Here is a 24264-nt window from a genome sequence, read left to right as displayed (position 1 = left end):
AGATATGTTACCTCAACAAACAAAACAGGTTATATTTGTCTACCATCACTTATGACTTGCAATCAACAGCTAGGTAAATGTCACCAAACTTCAAATATGCATTGCAAAAGAATATAGGCATAAGGCATGTTAATATTTTTTTTTACTTTACACTCTGATCTCATATTCATTAATCCTACTTCATTTCCCAGGTCTGTGTATGTGTGTGTAGATACACACACATTTAATAGTCAAACAAATAAGTTCACTAAATTTATGTGCAGTAAGATAACAGGATTAAAATGAGCCACCTTTCTTCTACTGAAGACCACTACTGAGGAAGCTAAAGCCTCAGAGAATAAAAATAATTGGAAGTGATCATAAATAGAGATAACTGAAGAAAAATACAACCTTGCCAGTATGTCAGGGAAAGTGGGGGTTTGGAAGCCAGTGAGGTGTTTGGTGATGCCACTAACTTATCTCCAAGCTTCTAGACTGTATTTTAAGATAATTAAGATGGGAAATACATTTGATAATGTGTGGTGTCCCTGAGAGAGCAAAGGGGAAGCAGCTTCTTGCCCTCATGGAAAATTGATTCATTTCTTTTAAAGCTTTGCCAGGGAGAAGCTGGGACAGATTCAGCGTGGAGACTGAAACTGCATTCTACTGGTCCAGAAAATCATTTAAAAAACATTATTGTCAGGGGGTGAGGTGGTTGATCACGAGTACCCAGGCAGGATTCCGACCTGTCTTTAGCAGGTTTTTATTTGTGCAAACTATTTACAGTGCAGAACCAGAAAGTTCATGTCCATCTCAGTCATTTGCGGATTCCAGGAGTGGGCCCTTCCGGTTTCTTCTTTTTTTAAAAAGATATTTATTAAGATTTTCAATTTTTTATACAAACAAAAAACAAACAAACAAAATTAAAAAAGACATATAGTTCATAATACAATCCTTTCAGTAACATATTTCTCTGACCTCCTCATACCTCCCCTTCTTGTATTCCCTTTTAAATTCTTTGTTAACAAACCCTTAGCTTAAAGCATTACAGCTTATAATATCACCTTATTTTTCTATCCAAACCCTTTTTTTCATCCATGTTCCTTTATATCATTACAGCTAGAAACCACTCAATTTCAATCCAACATCATTCAGCATTCCTTAATTTTACAATATTTCTGTAAATAGTCCTTAAATTTTTTCCAATCTTCTTCCGCCGACTCTTCTCCCTGGTCACGGATTCTGCTCGTCATTTCTGCCAATCCCATACAGTCAATCAGTTTCATCTGCCATTCTTCCAGAGTGGGTAGATCTTGCGTCTTCCAATACTTTGCGATGAGTATTCTTGCTGCTGTTGTAGCATACATAAAAAAAGTTCTGTCCTTCTTTGGCACCACTTGGCCGGTCATGCCCAAGAGAAAGGCCTCTGGTTTCTTCAAGAAGGTTTCTCCCCCAACATAAGAACTTAGACACCCCAAATCTCTGCCTTCCCTCCTTATGTTTCATCCCTCTGCATAAGCTGGGCCTGGCCAGCTGGGCTAGGTGAGGCGCTTGGGCTCTCAGTAGCATCTTTGAGCCCTCCCCTCACTTGGCTGCCCCCTTCCCACTCTGCTCCACTGGAGGTGTGGCTTTCTCCACCGCTGGACAAGGTGTTGCTCCTCAGGAGCGCCTGAGGCTCTCTGTATCCCCCTGGCTTTCTCCCCTGTTCCGATGGCAGTCCCCTGACAATTATTATAAATGAACCTGAGAAGTTAAAAGAGGTGATTAGAATGTATAAGAAAGCAGAAACCTAATTTGATGATTAAAGGTAAAGGGACCCCTGACCATTAGGTCCAGTCGTGACCGATTCTGGGGTTGCAGCGCTCATCTCGCTTTATTGGCTGAGGGAGCTGGCGTACAGCTACCAGGTCATGTGGCCAGCATGACTAAGCCGCTTCTGGCGAACCAGAGCAGCGCATGGAAACGCCGTTTACCTTCCCGCCAGAGTGGTACCTATTTATCTACTTGCACTTTGACATGCTTTCGAACTGCTAGGTTGGCAGGAGCAGGGACCAAGCAATGGGAGCTCACTCCATCACAGGGATTCGAACTGCTGACCTTCTGATTGGCAAGTCTTAGGCTCTGTGGCTTAACCCACAGCGCCACCCGCGTCCCAATTTGATGATTAGTGATTTCTAAATTCAGATACTGTTATGTCTTACTTCCTGAAACTTTAAGGAAGTACAGGCCGTTGAAAAGATAACGTTTACATTACAACAGTTTAATAATTGATGAGGTTTCAAATTTATGTGATAGTATGTTGACCGTGGGAGCTGTACATTAGATCAGCTGAATAATTTGGACCATATACAATATTGTACTTTAAATATCACTTAGCAGTGAATGCTGAATGGCATTATCTTCAGTAACAACACCTGTTGATGTGTAATTATGGACCCTCTGCTCTGACATCATTGGATCTTCACAGGTGGCTAAAGGAATGGAATGGGGAATTAGAATGTGCTATACAACCCAAGCAATGGAAATTATTTTAGAATCTATACATGTTTTCTTACAATTTAAAATTAAGATTGATCCAGCAAAAAAATAATGTTTTGGGTATATTAGACCCCACAACATCTTTATAGGAATACACTGTCTAAGACAGATAGATGCTGGAGGTGTAATGCCTTGTTGAGACATTATGCATTATATGCTTCAGGCATATAATGTGGAAATGTCCAGTTCATTCATACATATATTGCTAAGACATACCACAATATTAATCTAAACATATTCAAATCAGAGTATTAAAACTGGCACACATACAGAGATACAAATACGCATCCCACAACAAAAATGAGAAAAGTTGAGAATACTGTACCGATGTACTTGTCCATGCAAAACCTTACGTTATATCTAACCACACTCTGATAGTGTTTTCTTTTTTCTTTCATTCTTTAAAATCAACATCCCTGTGGTATGTAGAAACATAGTATTAAACAAAGTATTAAACTGCATGTGCTGTAGCAGCAAGTGAGGGGCAGATGGAGTTTGCCAGACTGGGAAGGTAGCCCATCTAGGAGAAGGAAAACTCTGATCCTAAACTTTCTAGACAACTCCTGCAGCCAAGTTGGTGCCAAACATATTGCTCTGCTTTCCTTTGGACCATATCAGTGAGGCCAAGACAGGAGTCTTGTCATCTGGGCAACCCAGGACATCCATACATACCGCCCTTCGAAGTTCCTTCAGGGCTGCTACCACAGTGGCTTGACCCCAGAAGGCATACTCCATTGTGTCTCGAGGCAGACGGATGCCAATAAGCTGAAATTTGTTATGTTTTCTGAGTGCCTTGGGACTCATTGTAGGGCAGAAAGGCAAAAATAAAAAAGCATTTTACAATAAAAACTCTAGCCCCTGGTTATTGTCAAAGTGCTTTAGACTTCCATCTCTCACTCGCTGGATCATCACCTTGTCGTGGTGAGAGGGCTTGCACGTTCCTATGACCCTTGTGAAAGAAGCCGTCGGGAATCTCGTACTCCCAGCAGGGTCACCCAAGGCGGTAAGGTCAAAGGGAAGGAGCTAGACAAAGAATGATCCAAGAAGTCCTCAACGACAGAACAGGCAGATGATAACAAGTGGTAGGTTACAATGGCTGTGAAGGTGGATGAAGGCTGTAGCAGATAAGAATCTACCGGTTGTCATGACTACTCATGCCATGGGAACAGAGCCTTACTGCAAAGACTGTGCATTGGTCAGCGTGCAACTCTCCAACTCCTCCAAAGATTCCATCTGAGCAGGCTGAAAGCAAAGAGTAAGGTTACCGTAGCTGCCATCCTAGAGCTTCAGTATGCTGATGACAACGTAGTGTGTGCACGCCCAGAGGATGACCTCCAAACCATTCTAAATATCTTCGCAGAAACTTATGTGTAAAGGGAATTGGGGTTGCTTGTGCGTAAAGGGTGCTGCAGCTCTAGGCAACGTTGCCTGGCTAAACCTTTCCCTGGCTGGACAGCCCTTTCTCCATGGCTGTGTCAGTCGCTGGCAGAATCCGTCAGTGGGCGTTTTCTGAACTTCTTCCAACATAAAAACTCTTTGACCCCAAGTCTCCTCCTAGCCTCCCTGCGCGGAAGTCTCCTGCACAGAATCGGCATGCCCAACGGAGGTCCTGGGCTCTCCCCGCTGGTCTCTGTGGAAGAGTCTTGGAGCCCTCTCTCCACAGTCCCCCCTTGCTTCCTGGTGTCCCTCCTATTTCCTTCCTCAAAGGAAGTTTGCTCTCTCTCCCTGCTGGTCCCTTCTCCTGCATCGTTAGGGAGCCTTACCTCCACTCTAGGCTCCGATGGCAGTTCCCTGACATTATGAAAAGCTTGGCCTATCGCTCAACAACCAAAAAACCAAAGTGCTGCACCAACAAGTACAAAATAACCCCTCTGCAGCACCACAAATATAACTCAATTGTGTAACATTGGAAAATGTTGATCACTTCTCCTACCTGGGCAGTTATCTTTTCACAAGGGCCAACACTGACGCAGAAATCCAGCATCTGCTAAGCTCTGTGAGTGCGGCTTTCTCCTGATTGAAGTGCAGAGTGTTTGAGGACCAGGACATTTGCAGGGAAACCAAAATGCTTGTTTACAAAGCTATTGTACTACTAACCGTACTGTATGCTTGTGAAACATGGACCACTTATAAATGCCATCTCCAACTCCTCGAAAGATTCCATCAACGGTGTCTCCGAAAATTTTTACACATTACTTGGGAAGACAGGTGAACTAATATCAGTGTACTGGAGGAAGCAAAGATCACCAGTGTTAAAGCAATGATTCTTCAACATCAACTTCACTGACTGGTCATGTTGTGTGGATGCCTGATTATCGTCTTCCAAAGCAACTACTCTATTCCGAAATAAAAAATGGAATGCGTAATGCTGGTGGTCAAAAAAAGAGGTTTAAAGACTGTCTCAAAAAATGGTTTTGCGACAGAAAAATCCAAATTGTAAATGGAACTGTTAGATACCGATGTCAAAAATCTCTCCCAAAATGTACAATTTATTGTTGGAATGGCATACAAAGGATGAACAAGTTAAATCTGTGATGATTGATTGGACAAGAGATGTTGAACACAATATAATTTTGGAAGATTGGGAAAGGCTGTGGAAGAAAGGGGTTAAGTTTACTGCATGTACTGTATTAAAAGAAAATATTATGAAAATGATGTATAGATGGTACTTAACCCAGGTGAAATTAGCAAAGATATATCATACAAATGATAACCAGTGTTGGAAATGCAAAGAAAAAGGAGGTACCTTTTATCATATGTGGTGGACGTGTCCCAAGGTGAAAGACTTCTGGGAAAAGATTTATAATGAGTTCAAAAAATGTTTAAAATTACATTTATTAAGAAACCAGAAGCCTAGGAATACTAGGATGGAATTGCCCCAAAAAGATGCTAGACTGTTTTTGTATGCCACTACAGCGGCAAGACTTTTATTAGCCCAAAACTGGAAATCGCAATAAATACCAACAATAGAAGAATAGCAGATGAAGATGTTGGATTTTTTGGAGCTGGCCGATCTGACTGGAAGAATCTGCAATCAGAAGGAAGAGGAGATACAAGAGGATTGGAAGAAATTTAAAGAATATTTAGCTAAATATTGTAATATAAGATAATTAGAAAATTCTTGGAAGTAATGAATAGGCTTAGGGGTAGAATAAGAATATGTAGTAGTAAATATTAAGGACTAGAATATAAAAAAGGAGAAGAGGTTAGTAAATGAAAGGAGTTAATATTATTAGAAATATGAACTTGGAGAACTGTTATAAAGGTGATATAATGAAATTCAGTTAGAGGGGACTCGAAGAAGTCAGGCATCAATGTGATGAAAGTTGGATATTTGAAGAGATAATCTTTTTTTCTTGTGTGTTTAGTTTATTGTAGTGTGGTGGGGTTTTTTTCTTTGTTGTGTATTTTGTTATGTTATTTTTGTGATAAATGTTGAAAATCAATAAAAATTTTGGGGAAAAAATAAAAATAAAGACTGTCTCAAGGCAAATCTAAAAAAATGTAGTATAAACACCAACAATTGGGAAGCACTGGCCTGCAAGCTCTCCAGTTGGAGAACAGCCTTGACCAAAGGTGTCATGGGCTTTGAAGACACTCGAACTCATGACGCCAGGGAGAAATGTGCTAAGAGGAAGGCACGATTGGCAAATCCAAACCGTGATCAACTCCCGCCCGGAAACCAATGTCCCCACTGTGGAAGGACGTGTGGATCCAGAATTGGCCTCCACAGTCACTTACGGACTCATTGTTAAAACCATGTTTATGGAAGACAATCTTACTCAACTACGAGTGATCGCCAAAGAAGACTTCCATCTTCAATCATCTGAGCCCCTTCTTCGTGTGCCTCCTCAAGAACTCTTGATGGTGGCAGCAGGAGAACAATCTTTTCCTGCAATGGCTCCCCATTTGTGGAATGCTCTCCACAATGGTGTCTTATTTACATATCTTTAGGCATCAGGCATTCCTATTCTTCCAGTCCTTTGGCTTATTAAACAACCTAAGGCCTTTTAAATGTGCCTGGGCAGGGTGTGTTGTCATTCTGTTTGTTAGCTACTGTTTTGGATTTTGTGCTTTTACGCTGTGAACCATCCTGTGATCTTCGGATGAAGGACAATACAACAAATAATAATAACAATAGTTCAGTATTTCCCCCTGATTTTGTTGCTAATGTCTACAGTCACTTTGTCGCAGGCTACTGAAGAAGTGAACATGAGGGGCAAGTATTTCAAACATGTTAATGACCAACAGCAGGGCCGGCCCACCTGTCAGGCAAGGTGAGGCAACTGCCTCGGGCGGTGGATCCTGATGTTGTTGTTTAGTCGTGTCCAACTCTTTGTGACCCCATGGACCAGAGCACGCCAGGCACTCCTGTCTTCCATTGCCTCTCGCAGTTTGGTCAAACTCATGCTGGTAGCTTCAAGAACACTGTCCCACCATCTCGTCCTCTGTCGTCCCCTTCTCCTTGTGCCCTCCATCTTTCCCAACATCAGGTTCTTTTCCAGGGAGTCTTCTCTTCTCATGAGGTGGCCAAAGTATTGGAGCCTCAGCTTCACATCTGTCCTTCCAGTGACCACTCAGGGCTGATTTCCTTCAGAATGGAGAGGTTACAAATAATAATAATAGTTCAGTATTTCTCCCTGATTTTGTTGCTAACATTTACGGCCGCTTTGCCTCAGGTTACTGAAGAAGTGAACGCGAGGGATGAGCATTTCAAACGTGTTAACAATCAACAGAAGGGCCGGCCCACCTGTCAGGTAAGGTGTGGCAACTGCCTTGGGTGGCGGATCCTGATGTAGATCACAGAATCCTAAGGTGAAAAGGGACCCTGAGGGTCATCATCACCCTTGTTCCTGACATCATCTCCACTCAACCTTTCTTCCCTCAGAGAGAGAGAGAAGGGAGAGGAGGCGGCATTTTGTGGTTCGCCTCAGACGCCAAAAAGGCCTCGGGGTTCACCTCAGGCACCAAAATGCCTCAGGCCGACCTGGCCAACAAGCAAGCACGCCTTAAGTTTCCCTCACGCTCAGAGGCTGATTTTCTTTCTTTCGCGCAAAAAAGAGGCGCCGGAGCCCTGGAAGAAGAGCAGGTGCAGGCGACGGGCGAGGCCGCCTCAGCGCGGGCCCCGCCTCTACGCGAGGCTCGGCGGCCGGCCTGTGTTCCCCGAAGCCCACGTCGCGCAAAAGCAGCCGGAGGAGGAGGAGCAGCGGCGGCGGCGGCGGCGCTGAGGAGACCCGGCTGCTCGCCGCCGGCAGCTGCTGGAGCCGCCCAGCCGCCGCCATGAACTCCAACAACCGCACCGAGAGCGACTGGCAGGGACTGGTGAGCGAGGTGAGAGGGGGAGAAGGAACGAGGCCTGCCGCCGACTGGAAGGCGGAGCTGCCTTTTCCCGCCATTTCCCCCCAAACAGGCCTGCAAAAAACCCGCCTTGCTGGTGCAATGGGGCTTTCCTGCTAGCCGGCACCGGGTCGCCCATCCCTCTCCTTCCTGGCGTTTCCGGCAGCCTGCTGTGCATATATATGCGATCTACAGTCGGAGCGGCTTGCTTCCCTTTCCTCTCTTTAGTGCAATTAAGGTTTGCAGCCCCACTTCCCCCGATGCGTGTTTACTGTGCAGCATGTCACTTGTGAATCCAACCCCCCCCCCAGTTAAGCGTGCATAAGGGTTGCAGTGGTGGGGGATTTTTTTTTGGGGGGGGGCGTCTGAGGCAAACGACCTGCCTGGCCCGCCAAAGCAGCTGGGCTAAGCTCAAAACTTGCCTCACTTTTCCCAGGTGTGGCCAATGCTAAAAGCTGGATGGTTGCGTGTCACCGCAGGGATGGTTGGCACTTGTTGCTTGGAGGGGTATGACGGGTGTTACCTGTATGTCACTTTGGGGGCGAGGGGGGTATATATCTTGCCTTATTCCTGTTAAGCTGAAAGCAGCAAACTTTTGCTATTCCTATCTCCCCATTTTTATTTTTTTACTTAGTAGAGAGACCTTGTGAGTCAGGAATTCCCCAAAATGAGTTGCCAGTTCTTGGGGTGCGATCAGAGGTTTCTGCAGCGCTACTCACTCAACACCAACTTTTTGGGTGAATGGGAGGGCTGCGGGTGTTCGGATAAAAGTCTAAATGAAGTCCGTGAATATGCAACCATATGCTCTTAGATTCGTCACCATATCCAAGTAATATTTAGGTTGGGGGTGGACATGCACCACGATCCAGACGGATGCCAAGGGATTTTGCTGTCATTCTCCGCCTGTTAGGTTGTCAGGCAATGTCCCCTACTCGGCAGGGTATAAGTAAATTATTATTATTATTATTATTATTATTATTATTATTATTATTATTATTATTGCATGCTAATGGGATCTGTCCATCCCCCATCAGGCTTTGGCTTCTTGATTCTCGCCCTCAAAGGACCTGGCCACGCTGGGCCAAACTAGATTTAATGTCCATTGCATGATTGCAACTAATGTGCTGTTGCTGTTGTTTTTTTTTAATGTAAGTAGGCAGCTTATGCTATATCTGCATAGCATATTTGCCCTGTGAAGGCTTCCCTCCTGATGTAAGTTGCAGCTTCAGGGGAATAATTTTCATAAAGACCACAATAGGTGAGACCAATGGGTTAAATTCTCCTCCACCCCTGTGATTCTGTTGCTGCCGCCCCCCCACTCTTTTCTGTTTTCCATTTTTAACTTGTGCCTGTTAATTCATTCAGTTGTCAACTTACTGTTTCTCTTCTGGCTAGGATTCTGTGTGTTTTTAACAGAATCTTTGTTGGTTGAATGTGAGCCTATCATTTCCCTGTTAGAGGGAAGGCAAAATGACACATTCACCTGCTAAATTTTGGCTACCCTGTAGCTTTTCAATGTACAAGAGGAGAAAAAAAGAATTTTGCAATCCTACTGCAATAATTGCCGCTGTAAACTTCATAAAAAGACCAGAGGTGATTGAAGTGTTGTTGGAACTAGTCAACTTTGGCAAACACTGACTAGTGTTTGCCACAGTATCTCAAAATGGCTGCTTCCCTAGGATTCAATTCTCTGCTGATGTTCTCAATAACATCTTCCTTCTGTAGTCATAGAACACTTTGATTCCTATATTATTGTACCAACATCTCACACCCACAGCTGAGTAACACAGCCAGACTCTAAGATTATAAGAAAGGGTGTCAATCAGAGTGTAAGTAAGCTCTCTAAGCAGCCGTTGGGTCAGCAACTCTTCTATAAAGTGGATATTGCTGTCCATGGTTCTTTTCACTTCCATGATATTCATATTAATTTGGGCTTGGTTTGGGGTCCTAAACAAATGCCAGGCAGCTGTGCTTTCTTTCAACCCCAATCTTACTCCCTGCCCTTCCATTAGCATCCCTCATGCCATGTTGCTTCTGCTCTGAGAAAATGTTTCCAAGAAATGACGGGAAATGTTAGCACAGGCAGTTATTGGCAATTATAAATGATTATGGTCACATATGGAGTAAGGTAAAGGGACCCCTGACCATTAGGTCCAGTCGTGGCCGACTCTGGGGTTGCGGCGCTCATCTCGCTTTATTGGCCGAGGGAGCCAGCGTATAGCTCATGTGGCCAGCATGACTAAGCCGCTTCTGGCAAACCAGAGCAGCGCACGGAAACGCCGTTTACCTTCCCACCGGAGCGGTACCTATTTATCTACTTGCACTTTGAGGTGCTTTCGAACTGCTAGGTTGGCAGGAGCTGGGACCGAGCAACGGGAGCTCACCCCGTTGCGGGGATTTGAACTGCCGACCTTCTGATCGGCAAGTCCTAGGCTCTGTGGTTTAACCCACAGCGCCACCCGTGTCCCTTTCACATATGGAGTACCAGCATTCTAATACTTAGAATCATAGAATTGGAATCCCAAGGGCCTTCCAGCCCAGCCCCCTGCAACGCAGGAATAAAACAACAACAACAACTAATGTATGTGGCAAAAAATAGTGGTATTGAATGTTTTGTGGTGCAGAAGGATGGTGACCTTATGAGACCAAGATGAAGACCACCTACAAGAGACTCCCTCCCCTTCCATGTTCTGTGAAGCTTTGTGCTAACTAGGGATGTGCTATGGTCTAAACCACTGAGCCTCTTGGGCATGCCAATTGAAAGGTCGGCGGTTTGAATCCGTGTGACAGGGTCGGCTCCTGTTGCTCTGTCCCAGCTTCTGCCAACCTAGCAGTTTGAAAGCATACCAGTGCAAGTAGATAAAAATGTACAGTTGCAGCAGGAAGGTAAATGGCATTTTTGTGTGCTTTGGCACTCGTCATGGTCCTCTGTGCACCAGTAGTGGTTTAGTCATGCTGGCTACATGACCGGGAATGTCTGTGGGCAAAGGCTGGCTCCCTCGGCCTGAAAAGCGAAATGAGCGCCACACCCTTTGACTGGCCTCAACCGTCCAGGGGTCCTTTACCTTTTACCTTTACAACTTCTCACCCTGGTGTGACAGTTCAGTGTGCTCTGGGCTCTACATACCAGAGGATGAAGCAGGAAAGCAGACTGCCTTCATGTGTTGACCATGAGGATAGGGTAACTGCTGGTGGGAAGTTAAATATTTAAACATTCCTGGGGGGGGGATTTCTGTAAGAAAATCAACAATACACAATGAATTTGGGTGTGTATTTTCAAATAGGCCTTGCAATCCTGGCCATGATTTGTGTAAGATGCTCTTTGACTCTAAAGGCCCCTAATCTTGAACCTATGCAAAATGTAGGACTAATAACCTGTTCAAGATGCATTTTTGGTTGTGAGAGCTGGAAAGTAAATAGATATGTTATTGGCAGCAGGTGATGGAAAGGGAGAAGAAATGGTCTTTCCTTCTCTTTGCCTCCCCAGCCCTCGCAAATCCACAGTATTTTGCTCATCCTCACTTGCGGTGCTCAATTATGTACATTATTATATACATCTAAAGCTACCATATGATCCTGTTTGGTAACTTACCATTAGTTTTAAGAAAAAGAGAAAACAGTTTCATATTATTAAGCAGAAAATTAGTCAAGTGTTATTATTTGAAAACATAGCAAAAAAAGAAGCGAGGAAGAAGAAGAAGAAGAAGAAGAGTTTGGATTTGATATCCCGCCTTTCACTCCCCTTCAGGAGTCTCAAAGCAGCTAACAATCTCCTTTCCCTTCCTCCCCCACAACAAACACTCTGTGAGGTGAGTGAGGCTGAGAGACTTCAAAGAAGTGTGACTGGCCCAAGGTCACCCAGCAGCTGCAGGTGGAGGAGCGGAGACACGAACCCGGTTCCCCAGATTACATGACTACCGCTCTTAACCACTACACCACACTGGCTCTGGATAGGAACTGAGATGGAAAACTGGAACTGCACATATTTATTGGGTTTCTTTGCCTATTGGAAACTTTAAGGGTCCATAAAATAAAGACGTAAAGACTTACCAATGTTTATTCAGAAGTAAGTCTTGCTGTGTTTAATGGGACATAACACCCAAGTAAGTGTGCACAGGGTTACATGGGAATAAACTCAGTTGTGCTAATTGGGATTTATTCCTGAATAAATGTGCATAAGATCCTGCTGCCAGTTTCTCCCCACTACCTGTGTTCCTGTCTATTTGTACTGCTGGTCTAAAGACCTGGCACTTGATGTCACTGTGATAAAGCAAACCTTCCTGGAAACCAGCTCTGAAACCTGTTTTGCACTGGATGATTGGATTTTATGGGCTCTTTGAGGAAATGGTTCTTGTTTAAAGCTTAGATCTGCAGCTGCTGCTTCTTAAGAAAACACCACACAAGGTTTCATATGCACTCACCTGTCAGCAGGGTTAGAAGCAATGGTTCAAATGATTCAATATAGTAAAAGCTACAGTCCCCCTCAGCTTACACAGTAGATGTTTATCACAGACATCTTCTGAGCACTATTTCACACAGTATGTTGCATAAAATCTGGATTTGCCACCAAATGGCCTCTGTCTGTCTGTCTGATGAATATTCGCATTCAAGACATGTGTATGGAAACATTTGCTTCTCAATTCAAATGTTACATTTTTAAATGAGCACGGGGTTTTTGTTTTGTTTGTTTTTTTAAGTGTGATGCAAACCTTAAATGGGGTACGGGTGAGGAAAGGGCTGCTTTACAGATGGCTAACACTCAACTCTTGTTCTTTGATAACACAAATACAGTACAGTACCGTATCTGTAAAGTTCCCTTGCGGTTTAAAGGGCTGCCCTAAAGAGGATGAATTGGTGCTGGAGGACATCAATGCTCACAAACTAGTTTACACCTACCTACCCACACCTACCCAAAAAAATTCCCCATGTATCTACCTATTATTACCTCACGTCAACAAACAGTCAGTGCTTCTTAGCTTGCACATTCAACCGCAAGTCACCAAGTGTTAAGTGAACATGTGGTTTACGTCCATGTGTGAACCAGTCCTTAGCCATTCTGATATTAAAACTTTGAAAGCATTGCATTCTTTTTGGCTGCTTAGGATTATTATTGCCCAGGTATTTGCATACGAGAATAAAATAGTGCCAAATTCTCAGTACATAGCAGGAAGTAGATAGGGAATGTGTAGCAAGAGGTGGCTTTGTATTCCACATCCTTACAGCTAGTTTAGCTTCTTTTCTTTCTTTCTTTCTTTCTTTCTTTCTTTCTTTCTTTCTTTCTTTCTTTTGACTGCCCTTCATCAGAAAATATCAGGGTGGTTTGCAGAATAAAATACATAATTTTTAAAAAGGAAATAAGTAAAACAAAACAGCAAACAACTGCTGCCTTTATTAGGTTCTGAGGGTCCTGAAACGTCAGCTTTTCTGTACATTTGATTTCAGACAAGCTGATACAAGGAGAAGACAGAGACAGGTGACTGTGTGTGTGTGTGTGTGTGTGTGAGAGAGAGAGAGAGAGAGAGAGAGAGGAGTCCACAGGTGGCAGAAAGAAGGAGGAATCTGTATGAGGATCTCATTAGTTAATCTTAAATTAATATGCAAATCCTTTATTTTAATGGGACTTACTCTTAAATAAATATGCCACTTTAATATTTCAGTGTTGATTTGGAATGAAAATTAATTTTATTTAGTTGAATGATAAAATGGCAAGATTTTGCAAACTGAAAGGGGGGAAAAACTTGTTTTGGAACTACAGCCATATGGTGTTTGAATGTGGAAGAATCGGGGATTTCCTCAAAGCATTATACAGCTAACGGGCAAGAAAGAACAACTGCCACCTACAGTATACTAGGTTCCGAGGCTGATAAGTGCTGCTAACTTTGATTTCAGGCCTGCTGATGTTAGAAGTGAGCAAGAGTCACAGAGAAGTGAATCGAAGGTGGCAGAGAAGGTGATAATAAGGTGGAAGAAAGTGAGGAAAGGAAAATGTGAAGGAGGCAGGCAATAATGAGCAGGTGAAATGAAGTAGAAGGAAGAAAGTATAGAAAAGTTTGAGAAGGTAAAGAGACTGGAGAGAGAAAGGATGGTGAGATGGGAGTAAGTGATAACAGAGGAGGAACTGGGAGGTGCAAGGAGGAGGCAAAGAGAATGTGGGAGGTAAGAAGAGAGAAGAGCAAAGGCAAGACAAGGTGATGCAGGACCAGAAGGTAGGGAAGAAAAAGCCGGAAGCAGGTGGCAGAGACAGGAGCTAGTCAAATTGATAGGCCTTTTTGGTAACAAAACACAAGCATAAATAGCAATGGTGATTTGCCCTCTTTCTCAATATCAACCACAGGAAGAGAAGAGCCCCAGAAATAAAAGAGAAGCTATATGTATTAAAAGGGTTCAAAAGTTTGCCCAACAGTACGTGAAATATTGGTTTACTTGCATTTAGAAAAAATGTATGCCACTACCTCTGTGTAATAGGTGGTGGGATGCTTAGTACTATTAAGTATAAATCAAATGTGAAAATGTAAAAGTGAGTCCTGTGTGCCTGGCAAGGAATATATGGTGCACCTTGGGTCTAGACTGGTTGAAGACCACTGCTCTAAATGAAGATGGGCCAAAGCTGATAAGTGACACCGTAATCTGAATTTCCGAAGTTTATAATGGTGTGTCTTTCACTTTTTAGATTTCCCCTCTCCAATAACTTGACAAATGTCCTGGCATTATCAGATTATGAGGTCATTTCTGTTCAGGAGTTAATGAGATCAAAGCGGATTTGGCACTAAAAATAGCTATGGACAAATAGGGACCATTTGATGGAGGGGAGAGCTGTTTCACCTCTCTGTAATGTTGTCTTTCTCATTCTGTTTTGTTTAAAGCAGTTAGCAGGCAGTAAGACAGTTCAAGCAGTAATGTGAAACAGTTCAAGCAGTAATGTATTATATCAGTCTTTACTTAATATGATCTTGTAGCGATCATAGTCCACTTACGATGGTAAATTAGTGGTAGATAAAAGTCAATAGACAGCAATGAAAATTATTATTTTGAAGGTATTTAGAATTAGAGAAAAACAGATGAAATTTGAATCTAACAACTGTTTAATGAAAGCATTAAATAGTTCATTTTTGCAAAAATACATGAAGATGTATTCAGAAGATTCACTTTTAAAAAAGTACCTAAAAACAACTAGCAGAAGCTATAACTATCTGCAGTAAATGGTGGCTCTTTTTTTTTTAAAAAAAGAAATCTAATAAAAGTGGTTATTTGCATCTTAAAAGTAAAAAAACCCCACTGTATTTTAAAAGCAGTATATCACAGTGGCATCATTTGCACATCATGGTAAGCTGCAGTTGATGGCTCCCACTTTATTTGTTTCATACAATTTTTTTACCGCTTGATTGTAGAAAACCCTCAAAGCAGTTTTCCCACACTCCTCTCCTAGTGCAAGTGGGAGAAACAAAGCATAAACCTTGACTTAATGTTTCAAACTTAACTGGGATTCATGCTTGGTTGTGATTTGCTTGGAGCTGAACAAACCACAGTCCTCAGTTTAGATGTAAATCTGAGCCAGGGTTTGTGGTTGTTTCAGTCTAGGGGAATTGTTCTTGGCATATCAGTTGTGGTTTGTTTGACTGAAAGAAACCAGGATACCTGGTTTGGATTTAACGCTAAGCCAGGAATTGTGGTTTATTTGATCCCACTTGTGCTTGGAGCGAAGTTGGAGCAATCGCCACATACACAGCAAACCATTAACCCTTGAAGGTCTCCACAAGGTCTCCACAACCATATTTATTATCTGCCTATCTGCAGGTTTCGTTGTTGTGTTTGGTTACTCGGAGTATGAAATGAGGCTTGTGTTTCCATTTCCATTTCCTCTTTTTGTTGTTTAGTCGTGTCCGACTCTTCGTCACCCCATGGACCAGAGCACGCCAGGCACTCCTGTCTTCCACTGCCTCCCGCAGTTTAGTCAAATTCATGCTGGTAGCTTCAAGAACACTGTCCAACCATCTCGTCCTCTGTCGTTCCCTTCTCCTTGTGCCCTCCATCTTTCCCAACATCAGGGTCTTTTCCAGGGAGTCTTCTCTTCTCATGAGGTGGCCAAAGTATTGGAGCCTCAGCTCTTTAGCCCTAACCATAGTAAGCTGTAGCATCCAAATTGGCAAATCATAGTTAGTATTTGCCTTCCAAATCAAAATAAAAAACTGTTTGAAATGGGTTTTTGATTTGGTTTTGGAGAATAAGTGCCAACTGGAGTTTGCCAATCCAAACTTCATGACTAATTATGTTTAGGGCTAAGGAAACCAAAACAGAACTCCTGGATCTGTTATGTCTAGCATTCCATTTCTCCGTGTTAAAGATGGGAGCTGAGGCTGAGAAAACAGTGACTTACTTGCTTAAGGCTACCGTCTAAGCTTGAACTGGGGCCTTGTAGCTCAGACTCTTAACTGCTTTAGCATATAGCAGTTTCCTATCCAGAGTTCATCATTATTCCAGGTTCCAATGTCATTTCAATGGTGCATAAAAAGCTGCAGATTCCAGATGCCTTTTTAATCAGGGAATTGGCCACCCTTAAAGTGTCACTATATGGATAAGAACAATAATGTTGCTTTATTGAGGGTAGTGCCAAGGCATCATAACCCAGAAGGTTTATGGCAGAAATTCAACTTTGCTGCTGCCAGTAATAAAATTAATCCAAGGTGGAGATGTCCTCTTCAAAGTTCATTACCCTAGAATGATTTCTCCTTCCCTTTAAAGGGCTCTTGAAAGGATGCACTTGCTACTTTTGGGTACCACTCAATGCATTATTATTTCTTCATGACCTGCAGGTATATTAATGCACCTTGACCAGTAGAAATAAGGGCTGTAAGGTTCAAGAAAGCCCTTCTCTACATTTCCCCCAGTCTTCAAAAAGGAGCAGAGCAAAAGGGGTCTTTTGATTGCAGACCAAGTGTGAACAGAAACAAATTCTGCATCTTTTTACACATATGAAACACTAAAGCACATTACATATTTTAGGTGCATATAAATGTCCTTTTTAAAGGGATGTGCCTAAAAACCTCACATGTGAGTAAGATTATATTGCATTTGGAAGGCTGTAATCGAGTTTGTGAGTAGCTAGTAGAAAAAAATATTGGGCTTCGTTGGATAAAAGGGTGTCATCAAAATGGAGGGAATAGAATAGCTGTTTTTACTTTTAGTGAAAGAAAATGCATCTCTGATAGGTGAATTAAGCACTCTGTGGTCTGATACTTCAATTATGTGTGTGTTTACGAAGAAGTAATTCCCATTATGTTCAGTGGGGCTTACTCCGATGTAGGTACGTATAGGATCACAGCCTAACTACAATCCTCCGTATGTTTATGTACTTAGAAATAAATCTATTTTCAAGAATGTGGGCACAGGATTACATCCTAAAGGTTGTAATGTTAACCCAGGAACTGGCACAGCCCATAGTTCCTTTAAAGCAGCTTAAACGTGTGTGCCCCTGCATTTAAAGTAGCGCTTTTGCACAATGCACCAGTCTGGTTGGTTTGGTTTGGTATTCTTTTGTTTTGTTTTCAAGCGGCACGTACAAACTTTTTGCCTTGACTTTCTTGCAGTATTTGGTGTGTAAAAGGAAGCTGGAAAGTAAGAAGGAAGCTCTGCTAATTCTTTCCAAAGAGCTGGACACATGTCAACAAGAAAGAGACCAGTACAAGCTTATGGCTAATCAGCTACGGGAGAAGCACCAATCACTGAAAAAGAAATACCGGGAACTGATTGTATGTAACTGGTTTGATCACTTTCTGTTAATATCTGCTTATATTGAATCTTTTGCTTCTTGTAATGCATTGTGCATTATTAATCATTTCCTTGTAATCCTTTTAGTTCTGTGTTCATGATGCTGTTTTTGTTCATTTTTATTTAATTCATAATTATGTATTCACTACTATTTAAAGCACTAATAGAAACAGCTTCGACCTTACAGTCTAAACCTCTTAGTGCTTTGATTGCAGTACTGCAGTGCTTCATTAAATTACTTTTTCAAGCAAACTAGATTACTTTATAAAGTCCTGTTATTTTTCCAGTGACATGTAAACTCCCTTCTTGTAGGACGGGGACCCATCTCTTCCTCCTGAAAAGAGAAAGCAGGTAGGTTTCATTTTTGCTTGCATGCACATATAATTTACTGCTCTATGTCATTGGTTGTTTTTTTTAAAAAAAAATTGCTAAACTATGTTAAGGGCTTCCACACCTCCTTCTCCTGCCTCCACCTTTGCTGCTCCATTATCTCCTGGGACCAGGAGAGGATTGAAACAGGAGGAGCAGAAACAGGTTACATGCAAGCATAGTTCTCACTTGCGCGCAGCTCAGGTGAGAGAAATACATAAGCTGACGTCAGGGACGGGACCTCTCTGTTGCTCCAGCTGCCTCATTGGATGCACACCTGGGGAAGGCTGAGAGACGTAGAACTGATGGGTATGACCTCCTTTAACTTGTAGGTGTACTTTTGGCAATAAAAAGTTATTTCCACAACCTGGACATTGCTTGCTTGACAGTGCTGTGACACTGCCCCAACAGCCCCAATGGGCGGCAGCTGCCACTACAGTGGTACCTCAGGTTACATATGCTTCAGGTTACATACAATTCAGGTTACAGACTCCGCCAACCCAGAAATAGTGCTTCAGGTTAAGAACTTTGCTTCAGGATGAGAACAGAAATCGGGCTCCGGCGGCGCGGCAGCAGCAGGAGGCCCCATTAGCTAAAGTGGTGCTTCAGGTTAAGAACAGTTTCAGGTTAAGTACGGACCTCTGGAACGAATTAAGTACTTAACCTGAGGTACCACTGTAAGTTCGTGACCAGAGGTACCACTATACTCACTTTATATTTCAAACCTGTATCCCATTGGGCCCTCAAGGTGGTTTGGTGAAAATCCATATAAAGCAAAGTAAACCTGCAAATCAACAATAAAAGTTCCAACAGATGCTCTACATGCATCCCCGCTCCTGAAGCTGTGTGCTCATTGGTAAAAGGGCTATCATCCTAGCAGGGCCTCCCCGATGATGAGGTGGAGATGCAGCCACCGCAGGCACCCCACCTGCTCTGCCACTGCCGGAATTGGCACCAGCTTCCGCTGAGATCTTGTGGTGGAAGTGGCAGGAAGGGCACTTCCTGTTTCGCGCCGCCACTGGGCAAGGCTCTCTTAAGGAGAAGCCTTGCTGAATTTCCCCCCTCCGCCCAGCAGGGTGGCAACGCTTTTCAAGGGCTTTGCCTTGAGGGGAAGCCCTTGCAGAGTCTCACAGGGCCCCACCCCCCGCATCACAAGGATGGCATCAGGGCATTTTGTCTCTTGCCAGAATGCCTCACGCTGCCCCTGCTATCATCCCAGAAAGAAGGAGAGTGCCGTTCTTGAATCAGGAGTATATCAGAGCTGTAGGGTCCCCTGCTTCCAAGAAACTGTTTTCTCCTGAATACCCTGTGCAATCATCCCCTCTGCAAACTGTTCCATACTTCTTAGTACAGTGGTACCTCGGGTTAAGTACTTAATTCGTTCCGGAGGTCCGTTCTTAACCTGAAACTGTTCTTAACCTGAAGCACCACTTTAGCTAATGGGGCCTCCTGCTGCCACTGCGCCGCCGGAGCACAATTTCTGTTCTCATCCTGAAGCAAAGTTCTTAACCTTGAAGCACTATTTCTGGGTTAGCGGAGTCTGTAACCTGAAGCGTATGTAACCTGAAGAGTATGTAACCCAAGGTATCACTGTACTAGGTTCCCAAGTCATGGTCCATAAACCATCATTGGTTTGCAGGTGTCAATCAGGTGGTCCACAGCGTATCCACGTTAAATATTCATACTGATTTTTATTGCTTCTTTTATTTCTCATATTGTATTATTGTTACAACTTGATTTCCACAGAATTCAAATTGTAATACAATAAAACACGTTAAAAGAAGCAATAAACATACAATTTAAAATCACACAGCGTCTAGTGCAGTGCATTACATTTGCTAGAACAAGAAGAAAAATCATTAAATGGTCCGCCTTAGTACTTTTCAAGCACTCGGCCAGGAAAAAAGTTGGGAACCACCGGTCTAGTAAAAGAGAAATTCTGAATCGGGTTTGCCACAATCTAAGCCATAACTAACAAGTAGCTCAAACACTTCTATCAACAATGAGAGGGAAATTGAAGGTGCCCTCTGTTGAAGTAGATTAGAGGATAGCAGTGGCATTTTGTCAGTTCTTTGGGCATACTAGAATTAGTAGGTCAACAGTTTTCACTGCCTTCATTCCCAATCCTACCCCCTTAAAACCCAAACATTGTGATGGAAATGAATGCTTTGGGTTGTCACGTCTTTAAAATATTTAAAAGCATTCCATTTGAAAATAATTTTCAAGTAAAGCTTTGAATTCATTTGACTATAATATTTTCAGCTAGAAAGGCCCATACAGGTTAATCAACAGTGGCTTATAGGGCTAAGGAGAAGTGTTGTGCCACAAATTCCCTCCTCATGAATATCCTCATGAAGGTACCTTAATGCAAGGGTGTTTGTTAAAGCCACCATTTTTCATTGGGTCTAGGAAAGAGAAGGATGAGTTGTGTCATAACTGAAAATTGTGGTTTAAGTTCCAGTAACAATTCTGGCTTGCAGACTAAGATTGAACCATGGTTTCCAATTATGGTTTGTCAGAGCTTAGACCACAGTTTCCTACCGTATTTTTCGCTCCATAAGACGCACCTAGTTGTTTAGAGGACGAAAACAAGAAAAAAAATATTCTGAACAAAACAGTGGATGTATGATGTTTGTGGTTCATGCTGTAGCCACAGACATGTGATTTGACGGTGAGTTTGGGGTAGCCCAATGCAAAAATCCTGAGGATCCATGTGAATCTGTGCTTTGTAACCATGTTTTTGCACCATTGCGGCCCCATCAACAGTGGGTGCGTGATTTTTTTGGTGCAGGCTGTAGCCATGGACATGCTACGTGATCTGATGGTGAAATTGGGGTGACCCAATGTAAAAATCCTGAGGATCCATGGGCTTTTACCTCCCCCCTCCCAGGCAGCCTCCTTTATTGCTAGCGTCCCTTATCTCCCTCCCAATCGCTTGCCCATCAGTGGCTTTGTTTCAACACCCCCTTCCCTCTTTCAAAAAGAAAAAAGCATGATCTGCTTTTTGCCTCTGAGCTCCAGGGCCCACGAATCCGCTCCATAAGACAAACATTTCTCCTTACTTTTTAGGAAGAAAAAAGTGCGTCTTATGGAGCGAAAAATACGGTAATTCAGAATGGTATCTCCCTATACCAAGGAATCTTTCTCCAGCTTCTGGATTGCAATACCAATTAGAGTTTGGGAAAGCAATAGTTTCTGGCCAGCAGGAAGGGGCAGAAAAATAATTTGCAGCCTGTTTTTATCTGGGGCACTGAGGATGTGTTGGAACTGGGCACGCAGAAGATGAAGCACATCTAGGTGCTGGCAGTTGGATTTAGAGTGTGTGGAGTTGCTTTCTACCATGGGGATGTCTATTTTTATTTATACACGGCTTTCTTGTAAAACAAAAACCATCCAAGTGGCTTGCAACAAATAAAACAGTAAAATCAAGAAAAAAGTCACAACCCTATTTAAAACATACAGCAGCTAAAATACTAAAACAGATGAAAATTACCCGAACTTTCTAAGCATCAGGTCGGTTTAGAAGCTTCTCTGCTTGCATATATGTAAATAAAGCAAATAGGTATGGTGTCCTTACAAACACCCTAGGTGCTCCATCAAAGGAGGCCCTGGAGCATATCATTGTTCCAGGAAGTGGGGAATGCAGAACAATAACATGGGTCTATCCTCATTTTCATTCCTTTTTTAATTCTAGTCTTAAAACATTCTTAGAAGTGTTCAAAGCTGGAAACTTGTTTTACAAAACTTTGTCTGGTTCTTCTTACTATGCACCACCTCCCTAGTATTAGGAATATGTTGTCTGGGCACTTCGTTAAACGAAGTGTTAGTATTTCTCTGGTGAATCATATTTATTATAAAATCTGATGGTGAGCTTACTTTCCCTCCAATACACATTGGTTTGATTGTGCATTTTGTTGGAAATATCCTTGCTAGAGCTCCAAAAGCATTTTATTTGCGTGGAAAGACTGTGACAGGTATCCTTCATCACTTGAAAATTAATGCATGAAAGTTTGTTTCTACAACAAAAATGTAACGCTAGCAGATATCATCAATTTTTGTGGTTGGTGTTGAGCTCTAGGGTCTCTTACTAAGCAAAGCAGGTTTTACTGCATTAAGTTGGGTGCCACAATCATACAAAACCATTGAAGTAGAAATTGCAATAAAAATTGCTATCAATCACACTTCTGAAGTGTACTTGATGTTTCATCAGATTTTTCTACCTGTTCTCCTTTATTCCAGTTGTCTAACTTGAGCTGTGAGCTTAAACACTGGAAAATAATTTAAGCTTCTAAGAGACTTGAGTGTGGTTTGAACATTTCTGTCTAAATGGCTTTCGTACTGTTGTCTCTCACATTTCCCCCTCTTGTTCCCCCCTTCATCCAGAAACCTAGTTTACAGGGCACGGCTGTGGGATGGGATAACAACTTCTGTGCGCTAACTACAATTTATCTGCAGAGGACTGAAAGGTGCATTAAGTTCGTTACTATCCACCCTTCAGTAGTCTGAAGCAAAGTAACTTGTGGCAGGATTTCAAAAGCTGTGTTACGGAAATCGAATTTTAGGGTAGTGGGTGCTTTAGGGAGAATGTTACTTAGGTTACTGGCTTTTTTCTACTTGGGTTGCGTAATGAGAGAATGAATCAAATTGCCATATAGCAAGTGTAGTAGTAGTAGTACTAGTAGTAGTAGTAGTAGTAATAATAATAATAATAATAATAATAATAATAATAATAATAATAATATATGAGTTTCCCCAGCCACTCTGGGCGGCTCTCAATCAAGTATTAAAAACAATACAGCATTAAATATTAAAAACTTCCCTGAACAGGGCTGCCTTCAGATGTCTTTTAAAAATAGGATAGCTACTTATTTCCTTCACATCTGGAGGGAGGGTGTTCCACAGGGTGGGCGCCACTACCGAGAAGGCCCTCTGTCTGGTTCCCTGTAACCTTACTTCTCACAATGAGGGAACCGCCAGAAGGCCCTCGGCGCTGGATCTCAGTGTCCGGGCTGAACGATGGGTGTGGAGATGCTCCTTCAGGTATACAGGACCAAGGCAGTTTAGCGTTTTAAAGGTCAGCACCAACACTTTGAATTGTGCTCGGAAACGTACTGGGAGCCAATGCAGATCTCTCAGAACCGGTGTTATGTGGTCTCGGCGGCCACTCCCAGTCACCAGTCTAGCTGCTGCATTCTGGATTAATTGCAGTTTCAGGGTCACCTTCAAAGGTCGCCCCATATAGAGCGCGTTGCAGTAGTCCAAGCGAGAGATAACTAGAGCATGCACCACTCTGGTGAGACAGTCCGCGGGCAGGTGGGATCTCAGCCTGCGTACCAGATGGAGCTGGTAGACAGCTGCCCTGGACACAGAATAAACCTGTGCCTCCATGGACAGCTGTGAGTCCAAAATGACTCCCAGGCTGCGCACCTGGTCCTTCAGGGTCACAGTTAAGTGTACTTCGGTTTATTTTGGTTTACCCCTCCCCAAAGTCTTCTGTTTATTGTGCTGACCGAAAAACCTTACTTTTGAAGCTTTATGTCATGGGAGCCCTGGGGGGGGGGGGGAATACTACTCAGGTTGAGGCTGGTTCTGCTTATGTAAAGAGGCTTTCAAAGAGTATCTGCTGCAGATGGCTCCATAGGTCCTCTTGCTTTTGTCAGCTTTTGTCCTGGTGACATTTTTGTTTGTGAAGGAACCCCTCCCATGTTCATCAGTATACAGTCGTACCTTGGAAGTCGAACGGAATCTGTTCCGGAAGTCCATTCGACTTCCAAAACGTTCGGAAACCAAAGGCGGCTTCTGATTGGCTGCAGGAACCACCTGCAGCCAATCGGAAGCCGCGCCGGACATTCGGCTTCTGAAAATCGTTTGAAAACCAGAACATTCACTTCTGGGTTTCAATCATTTGGGACCTGATTTGTTCGGGAGCCATGGTGTTTGAGTTCCAAGGTACGACTGTACTAACACTTTATACTGTTTCATTGGTAAGAGAAAAAATGACTATTACTCATACTTAATCTAAACACAACACAAGGGCCCTTGATTAGGCATTTTATCTATGTGATATTGAATGATATCTTAATTTTCTTCTATCCTGTTTCCTTGATGTTACTGTTTTTATTTAAACCACTCCATGAACCAAGAACTTGTACACTGAATGCTAATAATGAACCATAAGTTGTAGATCCTACTGCAGATTTTTTGTGCTATTTTGGTGATGTACAAGTGACATGTGAATCTCATGGAATCCCATAGAACTGTAGAGTGGGAATCTAG

The 24264-nt window shown here is 42.8% G+C and overlaps 1 protein-coding gene and 1 long non-coding RNA gene across 9 annotated transcripts in view; one reads left to right on the top strand and one right to left on the bottom strand.

Annotated features, from left to right (window-relative positions):
- Nucleotides 1–1450: 1450 nt before the first annotated feature.
- Nucleotides 1451–4606, bottom strand: LOC128420665 (uncharacterized). 2 transcript variants are annotated; one of them, XR_008332078.1, is made up of 4 exons: nt 4314–4606; nt 3430–3880; nt 2394–2450; nt 1451–1722 (listed from the first exon to the last, which is right to left on the bottom strand). It is a non-coding gene; the product is annotated as an uncharacterized LOC128420665 (long non-coding RNA). The 2 variants fall into 2 exon arrangements; XR_008332077.1 differs by lacking the exon at nt 1451–1722 and having other exon boundaries at nt 2076–2450.
- A 3003-nt stretch (nt 4607–7609) lies between these two features.
- The window catches only part of CCDC149 (coiled-coil domain containing 149), a 59248-nt gene continuing 42593 nt past the window's right edge, over nt 7610–24264 (top strand). For 2 of the 7 annotated variants that reach the window (XM_053402379.1, XM_053402378.1), the window contains exons 1-2: nt 16227–17600; nt 17907–17970. Coding sequence is in view for 5 of the 7 variants with exons in the window: in XM_053402374.1 (XP_053258349.1) it covers nt 7798–7848; nt 17439–17600; nt 17932–17970 (252 nt within the window). In the remaining 2 variants the exon portion in view is untranslated. Of the gene's footprint in view, nt 7849–7869; nt 8093–16226; nt 17601–17906; nt 17971–24264 lie in introns of those variants that run through there. The other 5 variants (XM_053402374.1, XM_053402377.1, XM_053402372.1 and 2 more) reach the window with 5 other exon arrangements.

Source organism: Podarcis raffonei, chromosome 9 (genome assembly GCF_027172205.1).
Source record: "Podarcis raffonei isolate rPodRaf1 chromosome 9, rPodRaf1.pri, whole genome shotgun sequence".
Classification (NCBI taxonomy): Eukaryota; Metazoa; Chordata; class Lepidosauria; order Squamata; family Lacertidae; genus Podarcis; species Podarcis raffonei.
This window is presented reverse-complemented; position numbering and strand designations above follow the sequence as displayed.